This window comes from Python bivittatus, unplaced genomic scaffold (assembly GCF_059951505.1).
Source record: "Python bivittatus isolate LINGU-HERP-01145 unplaced genomic scaffold, Pbiv_v1 ctg000600_np1212, whole genome shotgun sequence".
Lineage (NCBI taxonomy): Eukaryota > Metazoa > Chordata > Lepidosauria > Squamata > Pythonidae > Python > Python bivittatus.
The window spans coordinates 350,569-373,645 of record NW_028277082.1 but is presented as its reverse complement, the minus strand read 5'-3'; the positions used below and the strand labels follow the sequence as shown (position 1 = coordinate 373,645).

The 23,077-nt window shown below is 60.4% G+C and overlaps 2 protein-coding genes across 4 annotated transcripts; one reads left to right on the top strand and one right to left on the bottom strand.

Annotated features, from left to right (window-relative positions):
- Positions 1 to 1,245: 1,245 nt before the first annotated feature.
- Positions 1,246 to 16,604, top strand: ASIC3 (acid sensing ion channel subunit 3). Of its 2 annotated transcripts, XM_088147722.1 has the most exons (11): positions 1,246 to 2,686; positions 11,028 to 11,178; positions 11,761 to 11,888; positions 12,075 to 12,225; positions 12,473 to 12,529; positions 12,622 to 12,775; positions 13,033 to 13,124; positions 14,986 to 15,065; positions 15,477 to 15,548; positions 15,972 to 16,024; positions 16,168 to 16,604. In XM_088147722.1, the coding sequence occupies exons 1-11, from the start codon at positions 2,156 to 2,158 to the stop codon at positions 16,247 to 16,249; spliced, it is 1,551 nt and encodes a 516-aa protein (XP_088003848.1). In that variant the 5' UTR covers positions 1,246 to 2,155; the 3' UTR covers positions 16,250 to 16,604. The 2 variants fall into 2 exon arrangements, with proteins under 2 accessions (XP_088003848.1, XP_088003847.1); XM_088147721.1 differs by lacking the exons at positions 15,972 to 16,024; positions 16,168 to 16,604 and having other exon boundaries at positions 14,986 to 15,610.
- Positions 16,605 to 16,836: 232 nt separating this feature from the next.
- Positions 16,837 to 22,475, bottom strand: CDK5 (cyclin dependent kinase 5). Of its 2 annotated transcripts, XM_088147723.1 has the most exons (12): positions 22,316 to 22,475; positions 22,055 to 22,143; positions 21,692 to 21,759; positions 20,220 to 20,280; positions 19,402 to 19,458; positions 19,176 to 19,271; positions 18,456 to 18,530; positions 17,901 to 17,997; positions 17,740 to 17,809; positions 17,503 to 17,563; positions 17,272 to 17,352; positions 16,837 to 17,114 (listed from the first exon to the last, which is right to left on the bottom strand). In XM_088147723.1, the coding sequence occupies exons 1-12, from the start codon at positions 22,350 to 22,352 to the stop codon at positions 17,028 to 17,030; spliced, it is 879 nt and encodes a 292-aa protein (XP_088003849.1). In that variant the 5' UTR covers positions 22,353 to 22,475; the 3' UTR covers positions 16,837 to 17,027. The 2 variants fall into 2 exon arrangements, with proteins under 2 accessions (XP_088003849.1, XP_088003850.1); XM_088147724.1 differs by lacking the exon at positions 17,272 to 17,352.
- Positions 22,476 to 23,077: the final 602 nt, after the last annotated feature.

Below are 23,077 nucleotides of genomic sequence, written 5' to 3'. Positions count from 1 at the left end.
CGGGGTTGCCCTTGGGCTCCCCTGTGAGCTGGCCGGAGGCTTCTACTGGTACATGACAGGGAGGAAGGGGTGGATCCTCCATTTTGTTGGTTGGGTTTACTTTCTCCACTGCAGACCTATCCTTTCCTGGTGTGTGCGGTAAGGTCGGGCATCCTAGGGAGCATTTGGGACAGGCTGCTGTCGCTGTGTCCCCCAGCACAGGTTGGGTGTCTGCCAGCAAGGCACCAGAGAATTGGAAATGGCTTGAAGACGTGGGAATCGAAGAAATCGCACTTTCTCCCCTTAGTTCTCCTGCGTGGCGCCTGCATGTCTGTAGTCGGCCCTCTGGCCTTGGGCATCATCCCTTCGACTAAGAGCCACCCCCTACCCTCACCCCCACATTGGGCACAGGGCAGTCAGACTTGGAGGAAGAGGGACAGTGGCCAGAAAGGACATGGGTGTGTAACCAGTGGGCCATTCTGGCACTGACTCTTGGGCATGTTTCCAGGGCAATTCCACCAAAAATTGGCATTCACACAAAGCATTAAGGTGCAATTTATGTCATAAGCTGTGCATAAGGTGGAGCACCTTGGCATTGTTTCTAAATGATGTGGCCAGGCTGCAGACCAAGCCACAGGGAAGAGAGTCGCGTTCGGGGTTGGTGAGTTTCGTGAGCCCAGGCGCTCCGGTGGCCCTTTCACCAGTGCTTCAGCCGCCGCCCCCCCCATGCAACCTTCGGCCAGCCCCCAACGCCACTTGGTGGTCCCCCGCTGCCTCTGCCGCTTCGGAGAGACCACTGGCAGCTCGGGCTGCAGCCTGTGCTGGGAAGCCGGAAAAGGCAAGGGGACGGGGTCCTGCCTTGCGGTCTTGGGAAATGTTGGCAGCATATTGGGTAATTTAGTCCCCAGGTCGTCCGTGCCCTTTCCTGGGTGGTGGTTCTTATCCACCGGATGCTTTTAACTTGTTTGTTGCCCAGAGTCGTTTGCAGGTGTGTGAATTTGATTAATAAACAAGCCCCCTCACCCCGGAGCACCGAGGACAGGGTTGAGGGCGGGCCAGAGTGCGCGTTAGGGGCAGCTGGAGCCCCGCGGGGGGGGGGCGGGGGGTACCTGGGCCAAATCTTCGGCGGGGCGCGCAGAGCTGCCGCTCTCTTCCCTGGCCGTTCGGCGGGGGAGCAACGTCACCTGCGTCTGCCGATGAAGCGCAACGATGCCAAGGCGCCCCTCCCGCGGCAGTCACGCAGCGAAGGCAAGTCCACTTCGGACCTTGGGCTCCCACCTGTCTGCCTCTGGCCCCTAAAGCCAGGTGGCCCCCCGAGGGAGCTACCTCCACCCGCCTCGCTTCTACTGCGCTGGGCCCTCTGGCCAGCGCCAGAACGCCGCCCCCCACCGCGGCTGGCCCTTCCGAGCCACAGTTGGTGTGGTCCGGGGGCGTCGACCGGCAGCGCAGACAGCCTCCGCCCTGCGAGTGACGGGCGGTGTGTGGGCTTCCTTCACCTTCTTAGACGCCGAACTGCCTGCCGTGTTCAGGCCGGCCCTCCCGGCGCCTTCTGCCTCGGCTTCGCGGCCTCGCGGCCCGGCGCGACTCCGTTCTCGCCGCTGGAGGCGGTCGGGGCTTGCTCCGAGCTAGAGTGCTGCATGGCGGGGGGGTGAGCACGGGAAGTCAGCGGCGGTCCCCGCCCCGCGCTGCCTGGCCGCACGAGACAGCCGCGGAGCGACGGGAGCAGGCGGGCGTGGGCGCGCAGCTTCCCCGGCAGGCTCGGCCCCGGACGAGTCGCGGACTGCTAATGAGGTGGCCGCCAGCGAACGGAGGCGCGAGCCCGCCGCCGCCGCCGCCGCCGCCCCTGCAGCTCCTCCTCGGTTTCCCGCAGCTCAGCACGGCTGGGGCGTTGCGCAGCTCTGGTGCCACCCGCGCCCCCGCCCGCCGCAGCCGCCTTCTGGCCGTGGGGCCGTCAGGACAGAGTTGCGCGCCCTTCCCCCGGGGCCTGCGCGTGCCTCGGGGCCACCTTGCATTGCGGGGGTGATTGGCGGCAGAGCGACCCGGCTGCCGCGAGGCATGGGCGGCGGGCAGAAGGGCCCCCACAGGCAGAGTCGGAAGGCGGACAAGGACCGGGTGGATCGAGGACCGGGGGACTGGTGAGCAAAGGGCTGCGGACCTGTCCCCCAAGGAGGCCGGCATGGAAGGGGAACGCCTGTCCAGCCTTCAGGCGTTTGCTGGGTCGTCTTCCCTGCACGGCGTGAGCCACATCTTCGCTTATGGCACGCTGTCCCTCCGGCGCATGGTCTGGGCCCTCTTCTTCCTGGGCTCCCTGGGGCTGCTGGTGCTGGTATGCGTGGAGCGCATCACCTACTTCTTCACCTACCCCCACGTCACCAAGCTGGATGAGGTGACCGTCCCAAACCTCACCTTTCCGGCTGTCACTATTTGCAACCTGAACGAGTTCCGCTTCTCCAAGATCACCCGCAATGACCTTTACCACGTGGGAGACCTGCTGGCCCTGCTCAATGCCCGCTACGAGATCAGCAACGCCCACCTGGCAGATGCAGAGACGCTGGCTGCCCTGCGGGAGAAGGCAAACTTCAGGGGCTTCAAGGCACGGCCCTTCGACATGGCGGACTTCTACAATCGGACAGGCCATGACCTGGTGGAGATGCTCTGGCAGTGTACCTTTCGGGGGGTCAACTGCAGTGCCCACAACTTCACTGTGGTGAGTGCCAGTTGGCTGGCAGGGGTCACGGCCCAGCATGTGCCCGGGAGGAAGGGTGACCAGCTGGTGGCAAGGCTGTGGTCCCAGAGGTGATTGGTGGGGCGTAGGCAGAGCAGCCCAATGCCTAGAGAGCTTCAACCCTCAAAGCGATGGAGCCCTGCCTCTTCCATCTGATTCTGCGGACAGAAAATCCCCCCCCCCCGAAAATAGGGCAAACACATGCTGGACTGCTCAGGTGAGGGCTTGTCCCACACAGATCTGCAGAAATGCAGGGGGTAGAATTCTGGCCCAGCTTGAGGCTCTTGGCCACCAAGGGCCAAAATATGGGAGGAGAACTGGGGGAGGGAGAGAGAGAAACCAGTGGGCCTGAAGGCAGGTGGCGGTCATCCTCTGATTCTCCTCACCAGCTGCTCCCTGTCCAGAACCTTGGCACCTTCTTCTGAGGGCCAGACTATTCCCGGGTGCCAGGCGCCCACCCTCTGGTCCTGCCTGGCCAGATGTGTGCATCTCCACGGCTGTGGAAAGCAGGAAGGACGGGAGGAGGCCTACCTGGGCTAGAAGGTGCCCCTGAGGCAGGAGCCAACCCTCTCTGAAATGGAGGCTATTGAAGCACTGGAACCCTGGTTTTCCCAGCAAAGAGGAGGTGTACCAATAAGGAGGGTAGAGTCAGTGGCAGCAGCCCCCCACCGGCCCCATCACCGCTGCCCATCCCTAAGTAGAATGCACTTCCGTGCCCAGCACTCAAGGCAAACACTTCTGTTCCTGAGCTGAGGGAGAAACAAGTCACGCAAGCACACGCTCCCCTGACTCCCTGGCTTTGCACTGCGGAGGACCACGGACCGAGCTCCTTAGCCCAGCCTGCTCTTCCCCTGGGGCGCCCCGGCACAAGGCGTCCAACCCCAGAGGGCCCGAGCTCAGTGCGAGCCACCTCTGGCCTAATGGCCTTCGGAAGCCCCCCGCCCTACCCCCGCCCCCCTGCTTAGCCACTTTCTTGTCCTCACACACGGCTGAAGCTGCTCTTCCTTTAACTGCCTGCTGCTGCCACCGGTTTGCTGGGTTGGGTGAGAAAAGGCTCTCTCTGTCTGTGGTTTTACATTTCCTGAGTTAGACCACCTGCATTCGAGAGGCCCCGCCTAGGAGGCTTCTCCCGAGGGGGGTGGTGCCTTTTGCTGGGGAGGAAATGGTGAGGCCGCACTGCACCCCACCGGACCTGGCTCCACAAAGGGGTTTTTCATTTTGCCCTCCTCCCGTGTTCAAATGGGAAAGGGGACGGACGGACGGCCCTGCAGTGCAGGCATGTGCAATGACGGTGCTGTGAGCCGAAGGAGAGTCCCTGTTTGGAAGCTGCGGGGGCACTTGTAGGGCAGGGTGTGCCGAAGAGCCCTCTGGCCCCGAGGGTTGAGGCAACTGTCAATTCAGGGAAAGCCCACGGAGGAAGGGGATCAGTTCTCTAAACGTGGGGCCTGGCTGTGCGCAGGACATCTGCCTCTTGGCTCTTAGGACCCCTCCTCTCCTGAAGCGTCACCCCTCCCCCCCCCAGGCCTGCCACGCTTCTCCTCTACACGACCAAGCCGGTCAGCTCAAGGAATAAAAGGAAGGGGGATCTGGCTGGAGGAAGAGTGCGCTGCGCACAAGCCCCGGGGCTCAGAGACAGTCTGCCTCTCGGTACCGGGGGAGCAAGGAACAGGGAGCCTCATGCCCCACCAGGAACCTGCTTCAGCCAGGACGAGAATCGAGAATTGGATGCCCTCCAGAAATTGCCAGCCAGGGCTGTGGGGAACTGTCCTTCCTCTACCCGCACAGCTGCTCAGTGCTCCTTGGTGTGACAGGGAACCCCGTCCCGGTCCCAATTTGAACTCCCGTTCAAGCTGCCCGCCAGCAGAGAGCTGGCGCCTTCTTTCCCTGCACCTGCAGGTTCTTCCTGGCCCACTCCGCTCCTCCTCGGGTTGCCCCGAGCCACCCCCCTCTTTGGCATCCAGTCCATCACCCTTCTTGGGGTGGCCTGTTACCATGGTGAACTTCCCATCTTCAAGGCAGCTTAGCTGGTTGCTATGGCAGCATCTTCCCCCTCCCCCAAGCTGGGAAGAGCCATCGTGGGCTCCCCACGGGCAAAGCGCCCCCCCGGGATGTGACTGCGGCTGGGGGGGTCACCCTTGCTTCGCAGGCAGGCAGGCAGGCAGGCAGTGTTTGTCCCCAGAGGTGCTGGGCAGAGCGGGATGCCAACCTCTCCTTGCTCTGCACGGGAGCATCTCCTCCGCAGCTGCGGCTTCTTTTCCAGAACTGCCGGCAGGCTTCGACTGATTGATTTCCAGTAGGGTGCTCCTCCTGCGTTGGTACTGCTTTTCTGCTCCTCCTCCATCTCCCCGGGCCATGTTCCAGCTGTGTGTTTGTGTAAGCTTCACGCTGCCGATCCTGTCCCTGGGGCTAAATATTCATAGCCCTGCTCTCTGTCCCCCCAACGAATCCCAAATGCCTCACCTGCGCTTCTTTGCACTTTGCACTGACTCTCCACCTGCTGTCGCCCCCATAAGGTAGAGCGACTTTATCTTTCCTGCAAATTCCTCCCCTTTGAAGATGGACAGGTCACCGGGGATCCCAATGGATGCCAGGCGAGGTCTTTCCTTCCTGGGTGGAATCTGGGCTTCTGCCATCAACTCTCTTGCATTTGGATCCTGCTACTCAAGAGCAGAATCGAAGGGAACAAAGACGCCGCCTTTGCATGCAGAACATTTGGGGACGTCTTTGTGGTTGGAGGGCTGTGAGATTCTCAGCCAGTGGCTGCTTGTGCCCTCCGACTCCAGTGCATCCCTTGGCTGGGCAGGCTGCCCACGAAGGTCTTTGAACTGAGTCTGGAAGGTCCTCTTCAGAGATGCTCCGCACACATAATAAAGAACATAAAATAGTATCTTATCTTCATGACATATTCTTCAGTGCAGCACACTGAACAGACCGTTGGACAAGATGACTTGTAGCTCTCTGATTTCATGATAATTTACAGAAGAGGCGCTGCCTATCCCCCACCCAATGGTGTCTGTCACTTCGGGGACACTTGGGACTTGCGTGTTTGGTCCGACCGCTTTCTTTCTCTTCGCACGGGTCTGGCAAGATGAGTCCTGTTTACACCTGCAAAGCTGACGGCCAGAAGGAGCGACTGGCCAAGGCCACATGGCGCCCTGGCAGTCAGAGCAGGAGCCAGCCCAGGGGCTCTGAGGTACCCGAGAGTGCCCTCCCCTCCCGCTGCAGCGTGCAGAGCTCTGGTGGCGCCTCCTTGTGGTCCAGCGTTATACGCCAGCCACCATCACTCTTTCTGGGGGAAGAAAAAGAAAAGTCTCTCTGGAGGGCATGTCAATAAGCTAGAATTCAAAAGTTTCCTCAACTGAACTCGGGAAAAGCTCTCCCTGGCCCAGGAGGAGCTCCAAGTGTGCCAGCACATTTTGTTGGCAAACAAGGCCCGCTCCCTTTCGAACGGCTCCCTTGTGCCCAGCAGTGACCCATCACTGGCCCTGATGTGCTGTGCCCTCCTCCATGCCCTGGGCCAGGAACAGCATACGTTTCCCTTATGTGGAGCAGAGCTGCCCAGTTCAGTCCACGCCGTCATTGTGCCTGGCGCCAGAAGCTCGGTGGAATGTTGATCCCTGAAAGACGGGCTGGACTAGCCGGTGATGTTCATTTGAGGCAGAGAGAACGAGGGACCTCCACCGGCGGCCGACCCGTCCATCTCTGGTTTTCCACACGTGGGGTGCTGCCCCCTGCAGTCAGGGGGGTGCATGGTGGTCCTGGGTTTGCCCTGAGGCTGCATGGACCTTACTGGCCTGGCTCTTCTGGGGGAGGGGCTGCTTTCAGCAGAGGGGGCAAGGGTGGGAGGGATGGGCCAGCGGAGTCTTAAGTTGCTGGCTGTGGTGGGGAGCGCCCCATGCCGCGGTCTCTGTAACTGTCCCCCAAACGTCCTGCTATGGCCACCCCTTCCTTCTCAAGGTCTGTGGGAGGCCTGGCTCCTGGCTGCTGATGGGGTCACTGGATGAAGAGCCCCAATGAGAGGAATGGTGTTCTCATGCGCTGTCTGGAGAAAAGGGGGCTCCTGTCCCAGCAGAATCCCCCTGCCAGCCCTGGTGGGGCAGAGGCGGTACCTGCTCTGTCAGAAAAGGGGAGCGGAGATCTTTCACTTCCTTGGAGGCCAGTGGAAAAACAGTCTTCATCAGACCCGGCTCCCTTGGGCCCAACCAGCACCGTGCTGCACTTGCGGCTACCCCGACGGGCCCAGCTTGAGAGAGGATCTGCTTCCCAGCCAGTGGCTCCTTTGGCGGTCCTTGCTGCTTCTCTTCCCTCACTTGTCGCTCCCACCTGGCAGCGGGCCAGGTCTCCTGGGTCGCTTGCCAGGCCCCACCATCTGCCCAGGACGGCACCACTTGACTCCGGTCCTCCAAGGCTCCTGACATGCAATCCTCTGGGTTCCTGGTGCAGCGGAGAGCAGCTGCACATTCTGGCGAGCGTGAAACAGACCAGCCAAGTCAAAGGCAATGAAGGAGGCTCGGGAGGGCGAGGCGACCCCCAGCGTGGCTTTTGTCGGCAGGTGCACCGTCCACGGCATCAGCCACATCTTCATGGCAGGGCCGCTCACACCACTCCGTGTGGCCTGGGCAGGAGCCATCCTGGCTGCCCCCGGTGGGGATCCTCCTGTACCAGGTGGCTGAACGAGTTCAGTATTACACAGGGTACAGCCACGTCACTGCGCTGGACGAGGAAGAGGGCAAACAACTTGTTTTCCCGGCCGTCTCCCTCTGCAATGACCTCCAATGACCTGCGCTGGCTAGGCCGGGAGCTGCTCGGTGTGGAGCCGTCCAACTACCCGGCTTACACCCGAGCCTTGGGCTGGCCCAACACAGAGGCTTCCAGATCCCTCCCCAGCAGCAGCTTTAACATGCACGGATTCGTGGAGCGCACCGGCCACCACTTGGAGGACATCCTGCTGGAATGCCGCTTTGGGAACCGGGCCTGTGGCGCTAAGAGCTTCAGTACCGTGAACGCACCATGCTTCTGCTCCGGGCCCTGCCCTCGGCTGCAAAGCCACCCCCCTCCGGAGCTGCGGTACCTGGGCATGCGTCCTCCTTCACTCACGCTGCTATGACTTGAACTCTGCCACGATGGTTGGAGAGGCCCCGGGGCCCCTTCCTGTTCCCTTAGCAGATCAGTGGGGGTTCCTCAACGTGGGAAGAAGTCTGGCCTTGGGCCAGCCCTGAGGTCCTCCCTCTCCTTGGCAGCAGTGAAGGGAGGGGCTGGCTGGCCAGCCCCCGTGGCCCTGGGCTCAGACCCTGATCCTTTGGGTGGGGTGAGGGGACTAGAGAGCCTGGTGCCCAGAAATCAATTACGAGGAGACCTGATTTAATGGCGCAAGTCGTAAGGAAGCATTGGATGGGTTCTGTGCTTATGTTTCATTGGTGCCTATTAATTTATTGGAGGGGCAGTGCCAAGCGTGCAGGTGGTACGGGCCCGTGTGAGTCTCCGAGTGAAGCCAGGCTTTTTGTTCCCCTTCCTCCTTGTCCAGGTTAGCTCCTGGACAAGGGGGCAGCTGTGCCAGCCCCCAAAACAGGGTCGCTGTTCCCAGCCCCCTTCCCAGCCCCCATCCTCTTCCAACCTGCTTTTCTCTGGCTGCTTGGGGGGGCACAATGGGGTCCTTAGGGGTGCCAGGAGGTGGTGGTAGCAGTGGCTGGCGGCGGTGGCAGCAGCTGCTGCTAAAGTTCTTCCCTTCCCTGGTCCCAAAGGGCACTCCAATTACACCCATGTGCTATGTCAGCTGCACCAGTCATATCTGGAAGAGGTTAATGCCAAGTTGGCATAATCTGAGCCAGCCAGCAGAGATGCTGAAGTGGGGAGGACGGCTGCCACTGTTCTGTTGGGTCAACGGCCCAGTCCTCACACCGCTGGGGTCTCTACCTTGGTTTGGGGGGTTGCCTGGGCCCAGGACCGTGGGGTCAGGATGAACCTTGAGGTTATCCCTCCCATGACGCCTCAGTCCACTCACCCGCCTGCTTGATCTCAAGCTTTACAGAGCACAGGTGCTGCAGTAGGGCTAACCGTGCTCACAGGTCAGAAAACACCCAGTGCCTTCCCTGAGTCTGCTAGCCAGACGCACCACCACCTGCCCAGTGCAGGCCCTGAGTAGAGGTCAAGAAGAGAATCCATCAGAATTCTGAGGCAGGACCAGCCCTTGTGGCCTGTTGGCACCTCTAACCATGTCTGCAGAACAATGAGGCAAGAGTGCCTGACCACTTGTAAAGTCCAGAGAGCTGCTTGATGAATAATTGTGCAAAGTCCAGGGAAGAAATGGCTAACTGAACACGGCTCCGCTAAAAACAGAGCCAATGACCACGGCAGAATGAAGAGCCGGTGAGTAGACTGGCTCTTCACAATTCCTCTCCAGACAAGGAGAGGACTTGAGATCACCCACAGGTACTCCAGACAGTTGCTCCTCACAAGGGGACTGCAAGGCAGTGGTCTCCAGCAGGCTTACAGCTCTGGGAGATGAGGGAATAGGCATCTTGCTGAAACTGCGGTCAGGTCCTTCAAAAGGACACTGGGGTTGCATACTTCCTTTTCTAATCACTTTCAGAAATTGCTTGTTAACTGCTCTTCAGCTATTAGGAACCTTTGGATTGACAAGTTTTGCAGCACCCACTGAGTCTCCTTCAGTTCTTAGCAAAATAAGTTTTAAATAGAAGTTTAAGGACTTAAAAAAAAAATTATTTTGGAATATACAGCAAAAGGGTGACTAGAATTTTGATTTTGGAAAGATACAAACAGACTAAGGGTCCAGATGGATTTGAAATAAGATTTTGGAATTAATCTTAAGAATCATTCCCATGGGAAAATGCTTTTGTTTTGAATTCTCTTTTTAAAAAAATGATAGGATGGACACTAGAGGGAACCAGATGGAACTAAAGATTACAATTAAAGGAGAAGAACACTTAAATTTGACTTACTAATACAGAATGAAACAAAATATTTTAACATTGGACATATTGAAGGATATTTTTGAACAATGGAGTCAGTAATTAATTTTTAGTAATGGCTTATAGAGGCACTATAAGACAGACTGTGTTTAAAAGTGTTTAAAAGATGTTATGAAAGAAAAATGTAGTAAAAAACGTTTTACCAGACAGGATTGAGGCTGATCTGAAAGTGGATTTAAAAATGATAGGTTACAAGAATGATATAGAAAAAGACAGGCTACATAGGACATACAAAAGAAACCAGTTGATATCTTAATGCAGTAATTGAAAGGGATATACAAGTAACAAACCTAAGAGAGTGACCTAGCTAGTTTTCCTATATTGGATTTACAAAAGAGTCTTGTTGAAGCTTTGAAGAATTTTGTAAGAAGGGACAAAGAAAAAATGAAAAGAAACAAAGTTTTAGGACATTATCTGAAGAGACTAAAGATTAAGATTGCTAAAAGTAAAAGGAAGGGATATAAAGTTGGTTTATTTGATCAAGGTTAAAATAGATAAGTTGTTATCTCTGCTATCCTGTAATGGACTTTTGCTGATCAGGACTGAATGACGAGGCTTTAAGGATTTGTTTATAGAAAAGAGATGGGATATAGGAAGAAGAGATCATTTGTTGTATTTTAAGAGACAGTGATAAGTTACTAAAATAGTTTATACTTCCTGTGATGAGGGTGGGAAGCCATTTCTTTATATATTTCCTTTCTCTTTCTTTACTATATTCTTATTTTTTCTTTTCTATTTTTTTTCTTTTCTACACTTTCTATTTTTTCTTTTTCTTTTTTTAGTTTGTATTAGTTTTTATCTTTTTAACTGTAATTTTTAATAACATTACTATATAAAAAAAGGATAAACAACTGCACAGACTCCCTGCCCGAACCCTGCCCTCTTAGAGGTCCTTTCTTGTGCGCTGCTTTCTCTGAAGCCTTTATCTTTCCATCTGGGGCCTGGGGGGGAGCCCCTTTTCCTTTATCGGCAGTTGCTCCCTTGTCCTTGGGGGCTTCCACGGCTAACATCAGCCCAAGAACGGTCAGTGGGGAGGGGGCCGGGGGTGTTTAAAGAAGGCAAATACATAAAATAGCTCATCTGTGGGCACAATCTCTCTCCTGCTGCTCCACCTGTCCAACGGGGCATAACGGAGGTGGCGTGGTGGGTCGGGCAGCTTCAGAGAGAGAAACAAGACTGCACGGGGGGGGGCACCCCCAGGTCCATTGGCTCTCCCCAGGCAGGCATCCTTCACTGCAGAGAGGCCTGAGCACATGCGTGCGCATGCAGACGCAGGGCCTCCTGGTCCAGTGCTGTGGCTTCACTCCGTGGGTCTGTCTCTCTCGCCCCCGCAGAGCTTCACCCGCCTGGGCAAGTGCTACACCTTCAACTCAGGGGCCTCTGGCTACGAGCTCCTCACCACAGTCAAGGGCGGGACAGGCAACGGCCTGGAGCTCATGCTGAACATCCAACAGGATGAGTACCTGCCTGTCTGGGGGGACACAGGTGAGTGCTCCAGACATGTCTGCCTGTTGCTCTGCAGAAGACTCGGGAGGGGCAGGGGGAAGAAATGGCTGCTTGACCCCAATCTAGAAGCCCTGGCTGCTGAGGAGCTGAAGGCCGCACCTCTCCCCCAGAGACTCCAGGCGCTGCTCCTGCGCCAACATCTGGGGCCCAGCGTGTCTCTGCAGGTGTTGGATTTGCACCCTCAGCCCGACTCAGAAGGGCGGCCCCCAGTGCCCTCCTCTCTGTCCAGCTAGGGGAGCCAGCCCTGCAGGGGGCAGGAGTGGGCAGGGGCTCCGTCAGGGAAAGGGATGGTCTGCCAATCGGGTGGCCAGTGCAGAGGGCCTTCAGCCAGGCAGCCACCAGGGCAGGAGATGGTCTTGGGTGGGGATGGGCAAGACCAGGCTGGACAAGCAACCCCCTGGCCACACCTTTTGGACCTGGTCAAGATGAAGACACATCAGCAGCCGGGGTCAGAAATGCCAAGCAGGGGCCAGGGCAGGCCAGGAGCCCCTCCTGGGCAGCCAGGGAGGGAAGCCTGCTTCTCCCTCTTGACCAAGGAAAGGCTTGCTCCGTGCCTTGCAGATGAGACCTCGTATGAAGCCGGCGTGAAGGTGCAGATCCACAGCCAAAACGAGCCGCCTTCCATTGACCAGCTGGGCTTTGGTGTGGCCCCTGGCTTCCAGACCTTTGTGTCCTGCCAGGAGCAAAGGGTATCCGCTCACTGCCCACGGAGGGATGCGTGGGACCCCTTCCTCCCCCCGCCGCAGCTTTCCACCTCCCGGCAGGACCCAGTCAGGCTCTGGAGTCGGGGATCCCAGGGGTTCCTGCTGGGGTTTGTCCGTGAAAGCTGCGGGGGCTCCTGGGGTGGGCTGACCCTTGCTCTGCTTCTGCCGCAGCTCTTCTACCTCCCCGCCCCCTGGGGGGACTGCCAGGCCACCCCCACCGAGTCAGCGTTCTTCACCAACTACAGCACGGCTGCCTGCCGCATTGACTGCGAGACGCGCTACCTGGCCGAGAACTGCAACTGCCGAATGGTGCACATGCCAGGTCGGGGCATGGCAGTGGGTGCAGCTGGCTGTCTTGGGCCCTACCCTTTGCCACAAGAGGCCCCCAGGGCTCCTTGAGCAGGGTTGTGGCATGCACCCCCCTGTGGCCATTGGCTGCTGCAACACAGGGCCTGTGTTGGCCCTTCGGAGCCTGGGCACCACTCCAGCCCCTTCCCCTCTCATGCCCTAAAGGGACCATAGGCCATTCTTGGCCCACTGATCTCGGTCCCTGTTCTTTTGCTCGGCAGGCAACGCCAACATCTGCACCCCAGAGCAGTACAAGGAATGTGCGGATCCTGCCCTCGGTGAGCTTGGACCCTTCCCCACCCTGCCAGGGCTGGAGGCCCTGTAGGGGATGGTGCTTGTGGGCAACTACGCCTGCTCCCCCTTTCTGCAGATTTCCTGGTGGAGAAGGACAACGAGTTCTGCTCGTGCCAGACGCCCTGCGAGACTGTTCGCTACAGCAAGGAGCTCTCCGTGGTCAAGATCCCCAGCAAAGCCTCAGCCAAGTACTTGGCCAAGAAGTACAACCGCAGCGAGCAGTACATCATGTGAGTGAGGAAGCCCCGCACAGCGTGCCCCACATAGGTCATTCCTGGGGCTGTCCTGACACTGATCTGCTCACGCGGCAGCGGGCTGGGGCATCCCTGTTCAGTCTGCCAAGGAGACGCCCACTACAGAAGGTGGCCTCCTGTGCCTGCCCGGGGGCCTGTGAAGCATCCCAGCACTGCCAACTCCCCACCCACCGCACCCCACCCACACCCACACCCCCCAAGCAGCAGGATGACCCTTTGCCTCTGGTTGCCAGGGAGAACCTGCTCGTGCTGGACATCTTCTTTGAAGCCCTGAATTATGAGACTGTTGAGCAGAAGAAGGCCTATGAGGTGGCCGGGCTGCTGGGTGAGTGGCCGAGAGCAGGGAACTGGGAGGGGCAGCGGGGCCCCCAAGGGAAGTGCAGCCGTTGTCAGGCTTCCAGGGTCTCTGCAGCAGGGCAGGGGCATCTTCCACCTGCAGCCCAGCTCGGAAGAGCAACTGACCCCTCTGCCCTGGAGGGCAGGAGCCCCCTGGCCAGGGGCACGGATGGCCCATGGTATGGAGGCTGAACCTGAAGGCCGGGCTAACAAAAGCATTCATGGAACAGGCGTGACCAAACCATGAAAGTATGACAGGACGGCTGGGATCATAGCACCTGCGAAGCCGGGCTGGTTCCCAGAGCAGAGCTGCCAGACCCGTTGCAAGCCAGCCCACGTGTGCGCAAGAGTTAGAGATGCTAACACCCCCCCTCCCCTTCCTTTGTGGTCCCTGGAAAGAGGGGAATTCAGGCCCACAATACTCCCTTTCCCCCTGAAAACGGCTGTGGAAGAACAGCCCCTGTAAGCCTGGTGAGAGGCCGCTGAGCTTTACTTCGCTGCTCTTGAAATTTAAGTTCATTCCAGTGAGCCTTAAGGCTAAGAGCACAATGGGTAGCAGGTAAGACACACCTTTTGAAAGAGTGCTCCGTTGAAGGCCTAAACCCCAAACTTCCCCAGCAAGGCTAGAAGTACTCTAATGCTGATGTGTGCGGGAGACCTGGGAGACTCTCCTCCCCAGCCACAGGTTTCAGCCCTGTCCGCAGGAAGGGGGACCTGAGGCCCCCACTCCTCTACAGTGCCGCAGCTTGTAGTAGATCACCACGGAGTCCGCTCCCCTCCCCTCCCCTCCCCTCCCCTCCCCTCCCCCTCCGCCGCACTTTCCTCCAGGGGTGGGTGCTCCTACATAGCCCTGCAGGCGGAAGAGCCCTGCCCGGAGGCTTGGCTCCAAGGCTTTCGGGCACAGCACCCTGCTGGCCCTGGCCCATCTCCGCCAGAGTACAGAAATGGGAAGCCTGCTTCCTTGCACCGTCAGTTTCTCAGAGTAGCTAAATTAAGAATGGCATCATCACCATCAAGGACAGGTAGAGACAGAGACCACCTTCATTCAGCAGTAGCAGCAAAAGCCTGTGGGGTACAACAGTACGGGACTCCAGCTTTCCAAGGGTGGCCAAAGCAGGTGGCGGAGAGACGTGAGACTCGGCCCACGGCCAGCATCCCAGAGAACCACTGCCAAGGGTCCCGGGGTGGGGCTAATTTCATCCAGCAAAACTCCCCCCAAAATAGCTCCCCTAGAGCTCTGTTAGCCATTGGGAAGCACAGCCTTGGGAAATAGGGGCCTGGGCTCCAGCTTTTCTGTAACATGAGGCGCAGAGAGGAGGGGAAGAGCGTTGTCGGCCAGGCACGTGGAAAGGATTTACTAGATCTCTCCAAACCCAGCGCCTTGGGGCAGGATGAGGATATTATTTTGTGCCAGAGGCCCCTGTTGGGAAAACAGCCAAGTGGGGGCTTGGACCACGTGGGACACAGAAGCTCTTCTGTCGCTGCTGCTCTCGGCTCCGCATCCATTGCGCCCATCCTGGTCCTGCAGGCTGGAAAAATAGCCGTTCCCAAGCTGGTGCCCTTCCTGCCCCAGGTCAACCCTGCCGTTGGTCCTGCTAGCTGGGCACGCTGGAAGTTGTAGTGCAATCCACCGGGGGCTGGCCTGTGAAGGAAAGCTGCAGAGAGCCAACAGGGCCGTTCGCTGGGCCGTGGGGAGTTGCTGCCCTGAGCAAGGAAAAAGGAGTGCTGTGCCTGAGACTGGAGGGGCCAGGGCCAGAGCTCTTACTGCTGCCCGCCAGCAGTAGGTAGGCAGTCTGACAGGTGCCAGGAAAGGGGACTGAAGTTCTGATGGTCCCACTTTGGATTTCCAGGGGACATTGGAGGCCAGATGGGCCTGTTCATTGGAGCCAGCCTCCTCACCATCCTGGAGATCTTTGATTACCTGTATGAGGTAAGTGGCATGCAGGAGGCAGGGGGCCTTCTTGGATGGCCTTGGCAGGGGCAGAAGGGGCCTGGGGTCAAGGCACCCCTGCCTCGCTACAGCCTACGCCTGGACACTCTTCCCTCCTCCCCAACGCAGCTGGCGGTGCCACCGGACAAGGTAATTCCCTCACAGCAGCAGGGCAGGCCTGGCAGCGGATGCAAAAGGGAGGTGCCCACGGCGCTGTCTTGTGCTGGCCACATTCCGCCCTGGTGCCAGTGGCTCCCACCCTGAGGAGAGGGGTGAGGACCCGCTCCCAGCAGATCCCGGATGGGCTTCTGGCAGCAGGTTGAAAGACACCCCGTGGCTCCTTCAGGGCCACCAGGTGCCCTCCCAGATGCTCTGCTTGCTCTGCCAGCGCTTCTCCTCTGTTTCTGGCAGGTGCTGCGAGACAAGCTTTCCGGTTACTGCCAGAGCAGGAAGGAGGCCGAGCAAAGCAACGGCGGCAACCTGGTAGGCGCTCGACCTCCTGCTCTGCCCACAGGGCCGCTGCCCCCGCCCCGCCCCGCCCGCGTCCAGGGGAAGGAGCCCCCGCCTAGAGGAGACCGTTCAGAAAAGCAGCGGGGAGCTTAAGACTCAACTGGGGCCCCGGTGTCTGGGCAGGGGCAGGGGGCGGTTTGGAGGGGCCGGGAAGAAACTCGAAACTGCGGGGCGCGCAGCCGCACCCCCGCGAGTCTTCCGGGGCCTGGGGTGGTTGCCAGGGACCCCCGAAACGCCGCCGCCGCCTTCTCCCCGCCCTCTCCTCCCGCGGCGCGGGGCCCCTGTCCCGAGCCGAGCCTCACTGCCGTCTCTCCGTCCCACCCCTCTCTCTCCCCTCCTCCCTCCCTCCGCCCCCACCCCCGCCACCGCCTCCCTTCCGCCTCGCACCTGCGCCAGGAGTACGTGGACCTCCCCCGCAGCCCCGGCGGGATGCTGCCCCGTCCGCCCAGGTAGCGGCCCCCTCCTTCCGCCTTGGGAGGGCTCCGTCCCCACCGGCCGGCGCGGCAGGGGCGGAGGGGGGGCGGGCCGAAGCCGGGGAGAGCAGCAGCACCGCCGCCCGCCTGACGGACGCCCCCTTTTCTCCCCGGCCCAGCGCGCCCGCAATCCGCTGCGCAGCCGCTCGGACCGCGTCGTCGGCTGCCCCGCGAGCGGGCTACCTCGTCACGCCGCTGTAGGCAGCTTCGAGGAGTTCGCCTGCTGAAGAGCCCCGTCCGCCCGCCTGCCTCCGCCGCCCCAGGACGAGGAGGGGCCCCTGGCCGGTCCCGGGGCAGCCGCACCCCGCGGGGAAGAGGGGCTGTGCGGGGAGGCGCCAGCCCTGTCGCCGAGGGGCTCCCCGTCGGCGGCCTCCGCGCTCCGGGGGAATCGTTGCGGGTCGACCCCCGGCTCAGGGAGGAGCGCGGCCGAGCACCCGCCGCACCAGCGCTGGAGGAGGCGAGCGCCAGACTCTTGTGGCTCCCCTGGCCGCCTCGCGGCCCCCGCCCCGGCGTGCGGCTCCTTCCTCCCGTCTGCCATTAAAGCACCTCCTTGGGAACAGCACAGCCGCCTCTGCCCTGCTTGTCGAGACCTTTGGGGGGGGCGCATGGGGAGGCCTGGGGACCAGAGGCACTGGGGAGGATCCCTGCACCCAGTCCCCTGGGGGGCGCCTCAACCCCCTTCCTGCTCAGGCAAGGCAATGGCCAGGTGGGGGTCGGGGGCAAAATATGGGTCAGGCACACACCTTCCAGGCAGCTGTTGCTACCAGTGAGGAAAGGAGCACAGGGCAGAGGAGGGAAGCAGCACTTTATAGCAATCACAACTATTCACATCAATGACTTGTCACAGCTCTGACCCTCCTCCCTGCCCCCCTGCAGCATCCTGGCTGGTCCCAGAAGGATTGCTCTGGAAAGGGGTGGGAGAAGGGAGGGGAGGAGCAACATGGCCCGCTGCCCCTCCTCGGCCACAACACGTGGACAGTCACGGAGGGCAGAAATCTGTGAAATAGGGGTGCTGAAGCGCATCTTCGGCGGAGATCCGGTGCATTGGGTTGCATTTCAGCAGGTTCTGGAAAGCCAAAGGGGGGGGCAGGGTTAGGGCTAGAAATCGCTGAGAGAGAAGATGTGCCCAGCAGGAACTGGGAGGTCTCCTGCCCTGGCCAGGAGGGGGGAGGGCGGACTGAGACGCTGGCAGACACAGAAAGACACAGAGAAGCGCGGCTCACCTGCAGCAGGTCGCGGCCTGTTGCGTTCAGCTTCGGCACCACGTTGACCAGTGAAGTAGTGGCAGGATACATGGGGTAGGGCTGAGAAGGACCAGGCTGGGTGAGGGAGGGATCGCCTGCCAGAGGCCATCTGCTGCCCCCGCCCCCCAGGACTGCCCATGCTCAGCAATGAGGCGGCAGCACTGCCCCACATCCCAAGCTGCCTCTCTCATGGTGGGGGAGGTTCCTGACCTTGTAATCGGGGAGTTTGGTCATGCCTGGCCACTGCTCCTCTGTTGGGGTCCCCAGCAGCGTGGAAGAGTTAAGGACTGGGCTGAGTGTTCACCTATCCTCCCTCCCTCTCCCTCTCTCTCTCTCTCTCTCTCTCTCCCCCCCACTCATTCACACACACACACACACACACACACACACACACCCATTCTGATAAATCTGGTTTTGCCGCTTCCCCTCCCCCAGCACCAAGGATATCGGAAGATCCGCTTCAGTTGGTCGTCCACGTCGTTGCCTGGAAAGAGGGGCCGCCCTGCATTTGCCAGCTCTGGGGAGGAAGATTGGGAGGAAGCGGTCAGGAGCCCCCAGGCAGACCTTCCCCCTCCTCCCGAAACCAGAGCCCCACACCTCAGCCGCACCTGCAAAAATGCAGCCAGCAGACCACATGTCGATGGAGGTGGAGTAGAGTTTGGCCCCAAAGAGGACATCTGGGGGGCGATACCAGAGGGTCACCACCTGTAGGGAGACCCCATCCACCGGGGGTCAAGGTCAGGGAGCAGCAGAGGGGAATTGCACAAGAATCCCCATCTCCTCCCAAGCTTCCTGGAGTGGAGTCCCCTGCAGAACTCTGTCTGGTGCAGAGAACAGAGCCAGTCCAATGCTGCAGAAAGGCTGGGAGTGGAAGATTCTATGGAACTGCCCCCCACTGCCCCCCCCGGCTGGGCACAGCCCTCGCCCCGGAACAAACCATTCCCTGACCTCCGTGGAGACAGGAAGAAGCAGCCAGGCGTGCCCTCCTCTCCTGGCCTGCGTGCATACACGTGTGGTCTGTGCCACTTAGGGCGTGGGAAGAGCAAGGGATCCCAACATGCTGTCAGGAAGGAAAGGACCCTCGCCCTCCTGGGACTGCAGCACTGTCCCCCAGGTCCACCATGCCTTCTCTGCCAAGGGCCACACTGGCGGGCTCTACTCACCTCAGCCGAATAGCAGCGCACTGGGATGCCAAAGGCCCGTGCCAGCCCAAAGTCCGCCAGCTTCAGCTCCCCGTTCTGCCACAGAAGCAAGACAAGCAGTCAGGAGAGGAAGAGCCCCCCCCCGGCCCAAGGCTTCAGATAGGGAGGACAGGCAGCCCAGAACCATGTTCCTTGTTCACCCTCAGGGAGGGAGGAATGAAAGGTGGCCCCAATTTCACAAACACACCCCAGACAAAACAGCTGGAAACCTTTCAGTGGCATTTGGGTAAGCAGGGAGAAACGTCTGCATGTGAGGCCCCGAAGCAATCTGATCAACATGGGTGCTTTTCTGACCTTTCCCCCTTCCCTGATTCTCGCCAGGAACAGTGTCTGTCTCCTTATACTGGGCCGGGGGGCAGCAGAGGGGAGAAACTGTGAACCCCAGGAGGATGGGCATGACAGGACCTCCAGCCTCCCTCCAGAGAGGCCCTTCCCGGCACCAGGATGCTGAGCTCCCCTTGGTGGCATTTGCCCCAAATGCTAAAGCTGAGACGTGATGCCCCCCAGACCACTGTGCATGAATTGCAAGCTGCCTGGGGGGGCCAAGCCCACCTCCAAGCTTCTTCGGGAGCCAGGAGAAAATGGCGGCACCCCTTGCTCAGCCACCTGGAGTCAGGAGTTCTTCCTCAGCAGGAGCTGCCAGGGGGGTGTTTAGCAAAGGAGCTCCCGCCTTACACTCACTCGGTTGATCAGCAGGTTCTGAGGCTTCAGGTCTCGGTGCAGGACGTTCCGGCTGTGGCAGAACCCCAGGCCCTTCAGCAGCTGGTACATAAAGGACTATGGAGAGAGGAGGGACCTGTGCCAGTGCCTGAGCCTGGCACTTGCCCGTTGCTCTGCAGCAGTCCAGGAGCATCAGCTGTTTCTCAGAGCAATGGCTCTCTGCCCTGGACAGGGACGCCCGGCTCACCTTCACAATTTCAGGGTCCAGATCGCCATTGCAGCTGTCAAAATACTTCTTCAGGTCCTGCAAGGGAGAAAGAGGTCAAAGAGGGCAGGAGTCGGCGGTGGGGCTGGAGCTGCCCTGAGCAGGCTGCCCTGCGGTGCAACAATCCCCCAACTTTTAAGGGGGGAAATTTTGCCACTTCCCCCCTTCCCTTTCAAAGAGCACAAACACGGTTCTCACAAAGGAAGGAAAAGGGTGAGAGAAGGCAGAAGTCCAACAGGGCAGAATTTGGAGCTCTTCACAAGTGTGCATCCCGCCCTGTCCTACTTGGCAACGGTGTCTCCACAGAAGGAGTGAACTCACCAACTGTGGCTTATTCAGTTCACAACAAAACTAAAGTTTAATGTGACAATGAATGGCCACCAATCCCCCCCCATGACAAGGCAGCCCACTGCCTTCCCTCTCAGCAGGCAGTGCCTTTGGCATTTGATGCCAAAGGAACAGCTCATGCAAGGGGGTGGCAAACAGCTGATGGTGAGGTAGAGGGAGGGGAGGGGAGGGGAAGGACGGACGGACGGACCTGTGGTTCCTTGCATGGGGGATCTGTGGTTCTTGCTGCCATGCAATGCAGTAGAGGCACCAACTGGGAGGGCACCATATGGCCATTAGAGAAGCCCGCAAGGGTCAAGGCCACCGGAGCCAATAGGTGAAGATTTGCTCCCAGCAACGCTCTTCACTGGGAAGAGAGGTGGGGTGGAACAGAGCTTCCAGAGAAGATTCGGATTTGGGACACTTGCTCTTTGCCCTATGGAAATCTAGGGCAGTGCCCTTCATCTCCTTACCTGGTCGCAGAACTCGAAGACCAGTGTGAGCTTCTTGTCGCTGTGAAGGACGTCATGCAACCTGGAGGAGGAGAGGAGGTCCGGCCATGCGTCTCAGAGCATCACCTCCGCCTCCTCGCTCCCAGCCCTGCTGATCACGCTGCCCCCTACGAGGCGATGGGACTCAGGCACTCAGGAGGGTTTGCAGCTGGACCAAGGAGGCCTCCACCAGAAGGCGCCCTGCTTGGTTTCCCACCTGCCCTTTGAAAGGGCTCGCTCTGGCATCCCGCTCAGCGGAAGCCAAGGAACGTTGACCAACCCCAACCGAAAGCATGGTGAAGGACCGGCCATCTCCCGCACACAGGCAGAGCGGCACAGGTGACCCCCTAACACAGGAGCAGGAGGCGCTTCGGAACTACAACTTCCACGCGCCCTGTGGGGGGAAGGGGTACAATTTCCAAGAGGCCGGAACCTCCCCTCCGCCTCAGGAAGGCTTAATTTCCGGCTGATGGCAGACAGATCAGCCCAATTCCCTGGCAGCTCTGGGCCTGAACCTGGTCAGGTGGAGCCTGCAAGTCCCAGCCGGGAGGGGCCCAAAGGCTGGAAGCAGCACCCAAGACGCCCTCTCTGGATGTGGTGGCCAAACATTCTACGACCGGAGTCTGCATTTCTCCCAGGGTGGGACCTGCGTGGCCATGGGGCGCTCCACCTGCTTCTCTGACTGAGGCGGTGTGGCCTCCTGCCCACCAAAGGCTCCTGCAAGCCCAGGAGGAGTAAAAGGCTAATTAATTAGCTCCTCCAGCCCTTTGTAGGGCCAGACTCCCCCAGAACTGTGGGGAGAAAAGAACCCCCCCACACAGCGCAGCTTTGGCACATGAAACAAGCGTGCAGGATTACAGGAGGGCTGTGCTGAAACACCGGCCAGCAGATACCCTCTTAGGAGAGAACAGCTGTGAACAGCCACGCTGCCAAGGTCCTCGCCCCAGAGAAGCCAAGCCTGCACTAGTGGAACGCTCCTGAGCGTCCTGCCACTGCCAAGCGGGTCGGGACTGCTCACCACCTCTGAAACCAAGCTCTCCCGGCTGCTTGTCCCTGCCCCAGCGGGCAATTTTGAGGGTGGGAGTAGGCCCCAGATGGAGCCACGCTGCAGAGCAGAAGATAGGAACTGGGAGCCCTCCCCTTTGGCCCCATCTTCTCCTGGTGGGCAAAAGCTCCAGGTGGGGAGCCCCCCAAGTTACCTGTTTTCGGGAAAGGGCAGTGACAGAAGGATCAGGCTGCCATAGCACAGGACTCAGGGCTGGCTCAGCCCAGGCCCCAGAGGCTGCCGGGCAAGGCGGAAATGGTCCCGAAAGGGGTCTTCCCGCCACCTGACCGGAGCTGCCAGCCTGGTTGATCAGGTTCCTCTTGGATGGGCCAGGGGTCCCCTCCCTTCTAGGCTGAACCCTGGCCCCCCAAAAGGGGGATCCCAGCACGTCCCCTCCCCAGTGGCTCACCGAACTATGTTCTTGTGTTTGAGTTCTTTGAGAAGGCAGATCTCCCGCAGGGCAGAGCTGGGGACGCCCTAGAAGACAGGGAGGGGAGTGAAGCAGAGCAGTCCACACATGCTCTGGGGAAACCCTCAGGGCTGCACCCGGAGCTGGAAGGAGGTTGAGGGGGCAGCCACGGGCAAGATGCGGGGGGTGGGGGAACAGGCCGTGGAAACCGACTGCCCGGTGGCCTTCCGAGCGCGCGTGGGCACGCATCCTTACCGGGGCGGCGGCGGCGACTGCCAGCAGGTGCGCGCACCACCTCCGCGGGCGCCCCTGAGCTCGCCCCCTCCCCAGGCTGGGAGGCAAAAGCAGCCCCGTCGGGCTCACCTCGTCGTCGTCGTCCAGGCGCACCCTCTTCAGCGCCACGATTTCGTGGGTCTCCCGGTTCTTGGCCTTGAAAACGGTCCCGTAGGTGCCTGGAGAAGGGGGGCAAAAGGGGCTGTCGCTCAGAGCCCCGCCCGGAGGGTGCCCGCGGCCTCATCGCCGCCCCCGCGGCATCCGCTCTGCCGCGGTGCGGGCGCCGGGCGGGGCTCTGAGCCCGGCCGGGCTCGGAATCCCGCCCCCCGCCCCCCGCCGCGTGACGCCCACCCTCTCCGATCTTCTCCAGCTTCTCGTATTTCTGCATCGCTCGCTCCGGCCGCCGCCGCCGCTTCCCCGCCGCGGGAGCCGCGCGACCCCAGCCCCAGCCCCAGCCCGAGCCGGCCCGACCCCTCCTCTCTCCCGCTTCCCCAGCGCCGTCCCAGATCGGGACTGCAACTCCCAGCATGCCTCGCCCGCCAGGCGGAGCGACCGAAGCGCCTCCTGCGGAAGGACTACAGGCCCCAGCAGGCATCGCGCCAGACCCCAGTCGGACCGCGGGACCGCAGCGCGGCGGAGCGCCCCCCGGAGGCCCGCGGAAACGAGGCGCAGAAGCCCGCGCCCGCTCGGGCTGGCCCCGGCGGTGGGCCGCGCGCGCCCGAGCCCGGGCGGCAAGTCCGTGTCGCGGACAAGGCTGGCGCCGCGCGTCGCGGCGGGGGCGGCCAGGAGAGGTCCGACCCGGCTCTCCTCGGGGCCTGTGCGGGGCTCCGCGCGCCCGTTTCCAGGGGGATATCGGAGGAGGGCGAGGGGGCGACGCGGGGACCGGGCGCCAAGCGCGGGGGGGGACGGGGGGCGGCAGGACAGCCGGCTCCCGGGCACGGGGGGCGGGAGCAGGACCGCCGATCCCGGCGATGGAAACCTCCAGTCCTCCTCCCATCATTCCCAGCTGACACTGCCAATGGGAGTTGACATCCAGGGCGGAGGAAGTTTTAGCAAAAACTGGGAGACCCAACTTACTGCCGAGCACCTCCCAGTCCGCTTTCCCAGCCGGCC

Excerpts from the sequence above, each read along its gene's own strand:
- ASIC3 (XM_088147721.1), top strand. The coding sequence starts at position 2,156 with ATGGAAGGGGAACGCCTGTCCAGCCTTCAGGCGTTTGCTGGGTCGTCT. Across the intron at positions 11,179-11,760 it reads GCCTGTCTGGGGGGACACAG|ATGAGACCTCGTATGAAGCC; the intron begins GTGAGTGCTCCA and ends CGTGCCTTGCAG. Across the intron at positions 12,530-12,621 it reads ATGTGCGGATCCTGCCCTCG|ATTTCCTGGTGGAGAAGGAC; the intron begins GTGAGCTTGGAC and ends CCCTTTCTGCAG.
- CDK5 (XM_088147723.1), bottom strand. The coding sequence starts at position 22,352 with ATGCAGAAATACGAGAAGCTGGAGAAGATCGGAGAGG. Across the intron at positions 22,144-22,315 it reads GCTGGAGAAGATCGGAGAGG|GCACCTACGGGACCGTTTTC; the intron begins GTGGGCGTCACG and ends CCCCTTCTCCAG. Across the intron at positions 21,760-22,054 it reads GCCTGGACGACGACGACGAG|GGCGTCCCCAGCTCTGCCCT; the intron begins GTGAGCCCGACG and ends CCTGTCTTCTAG.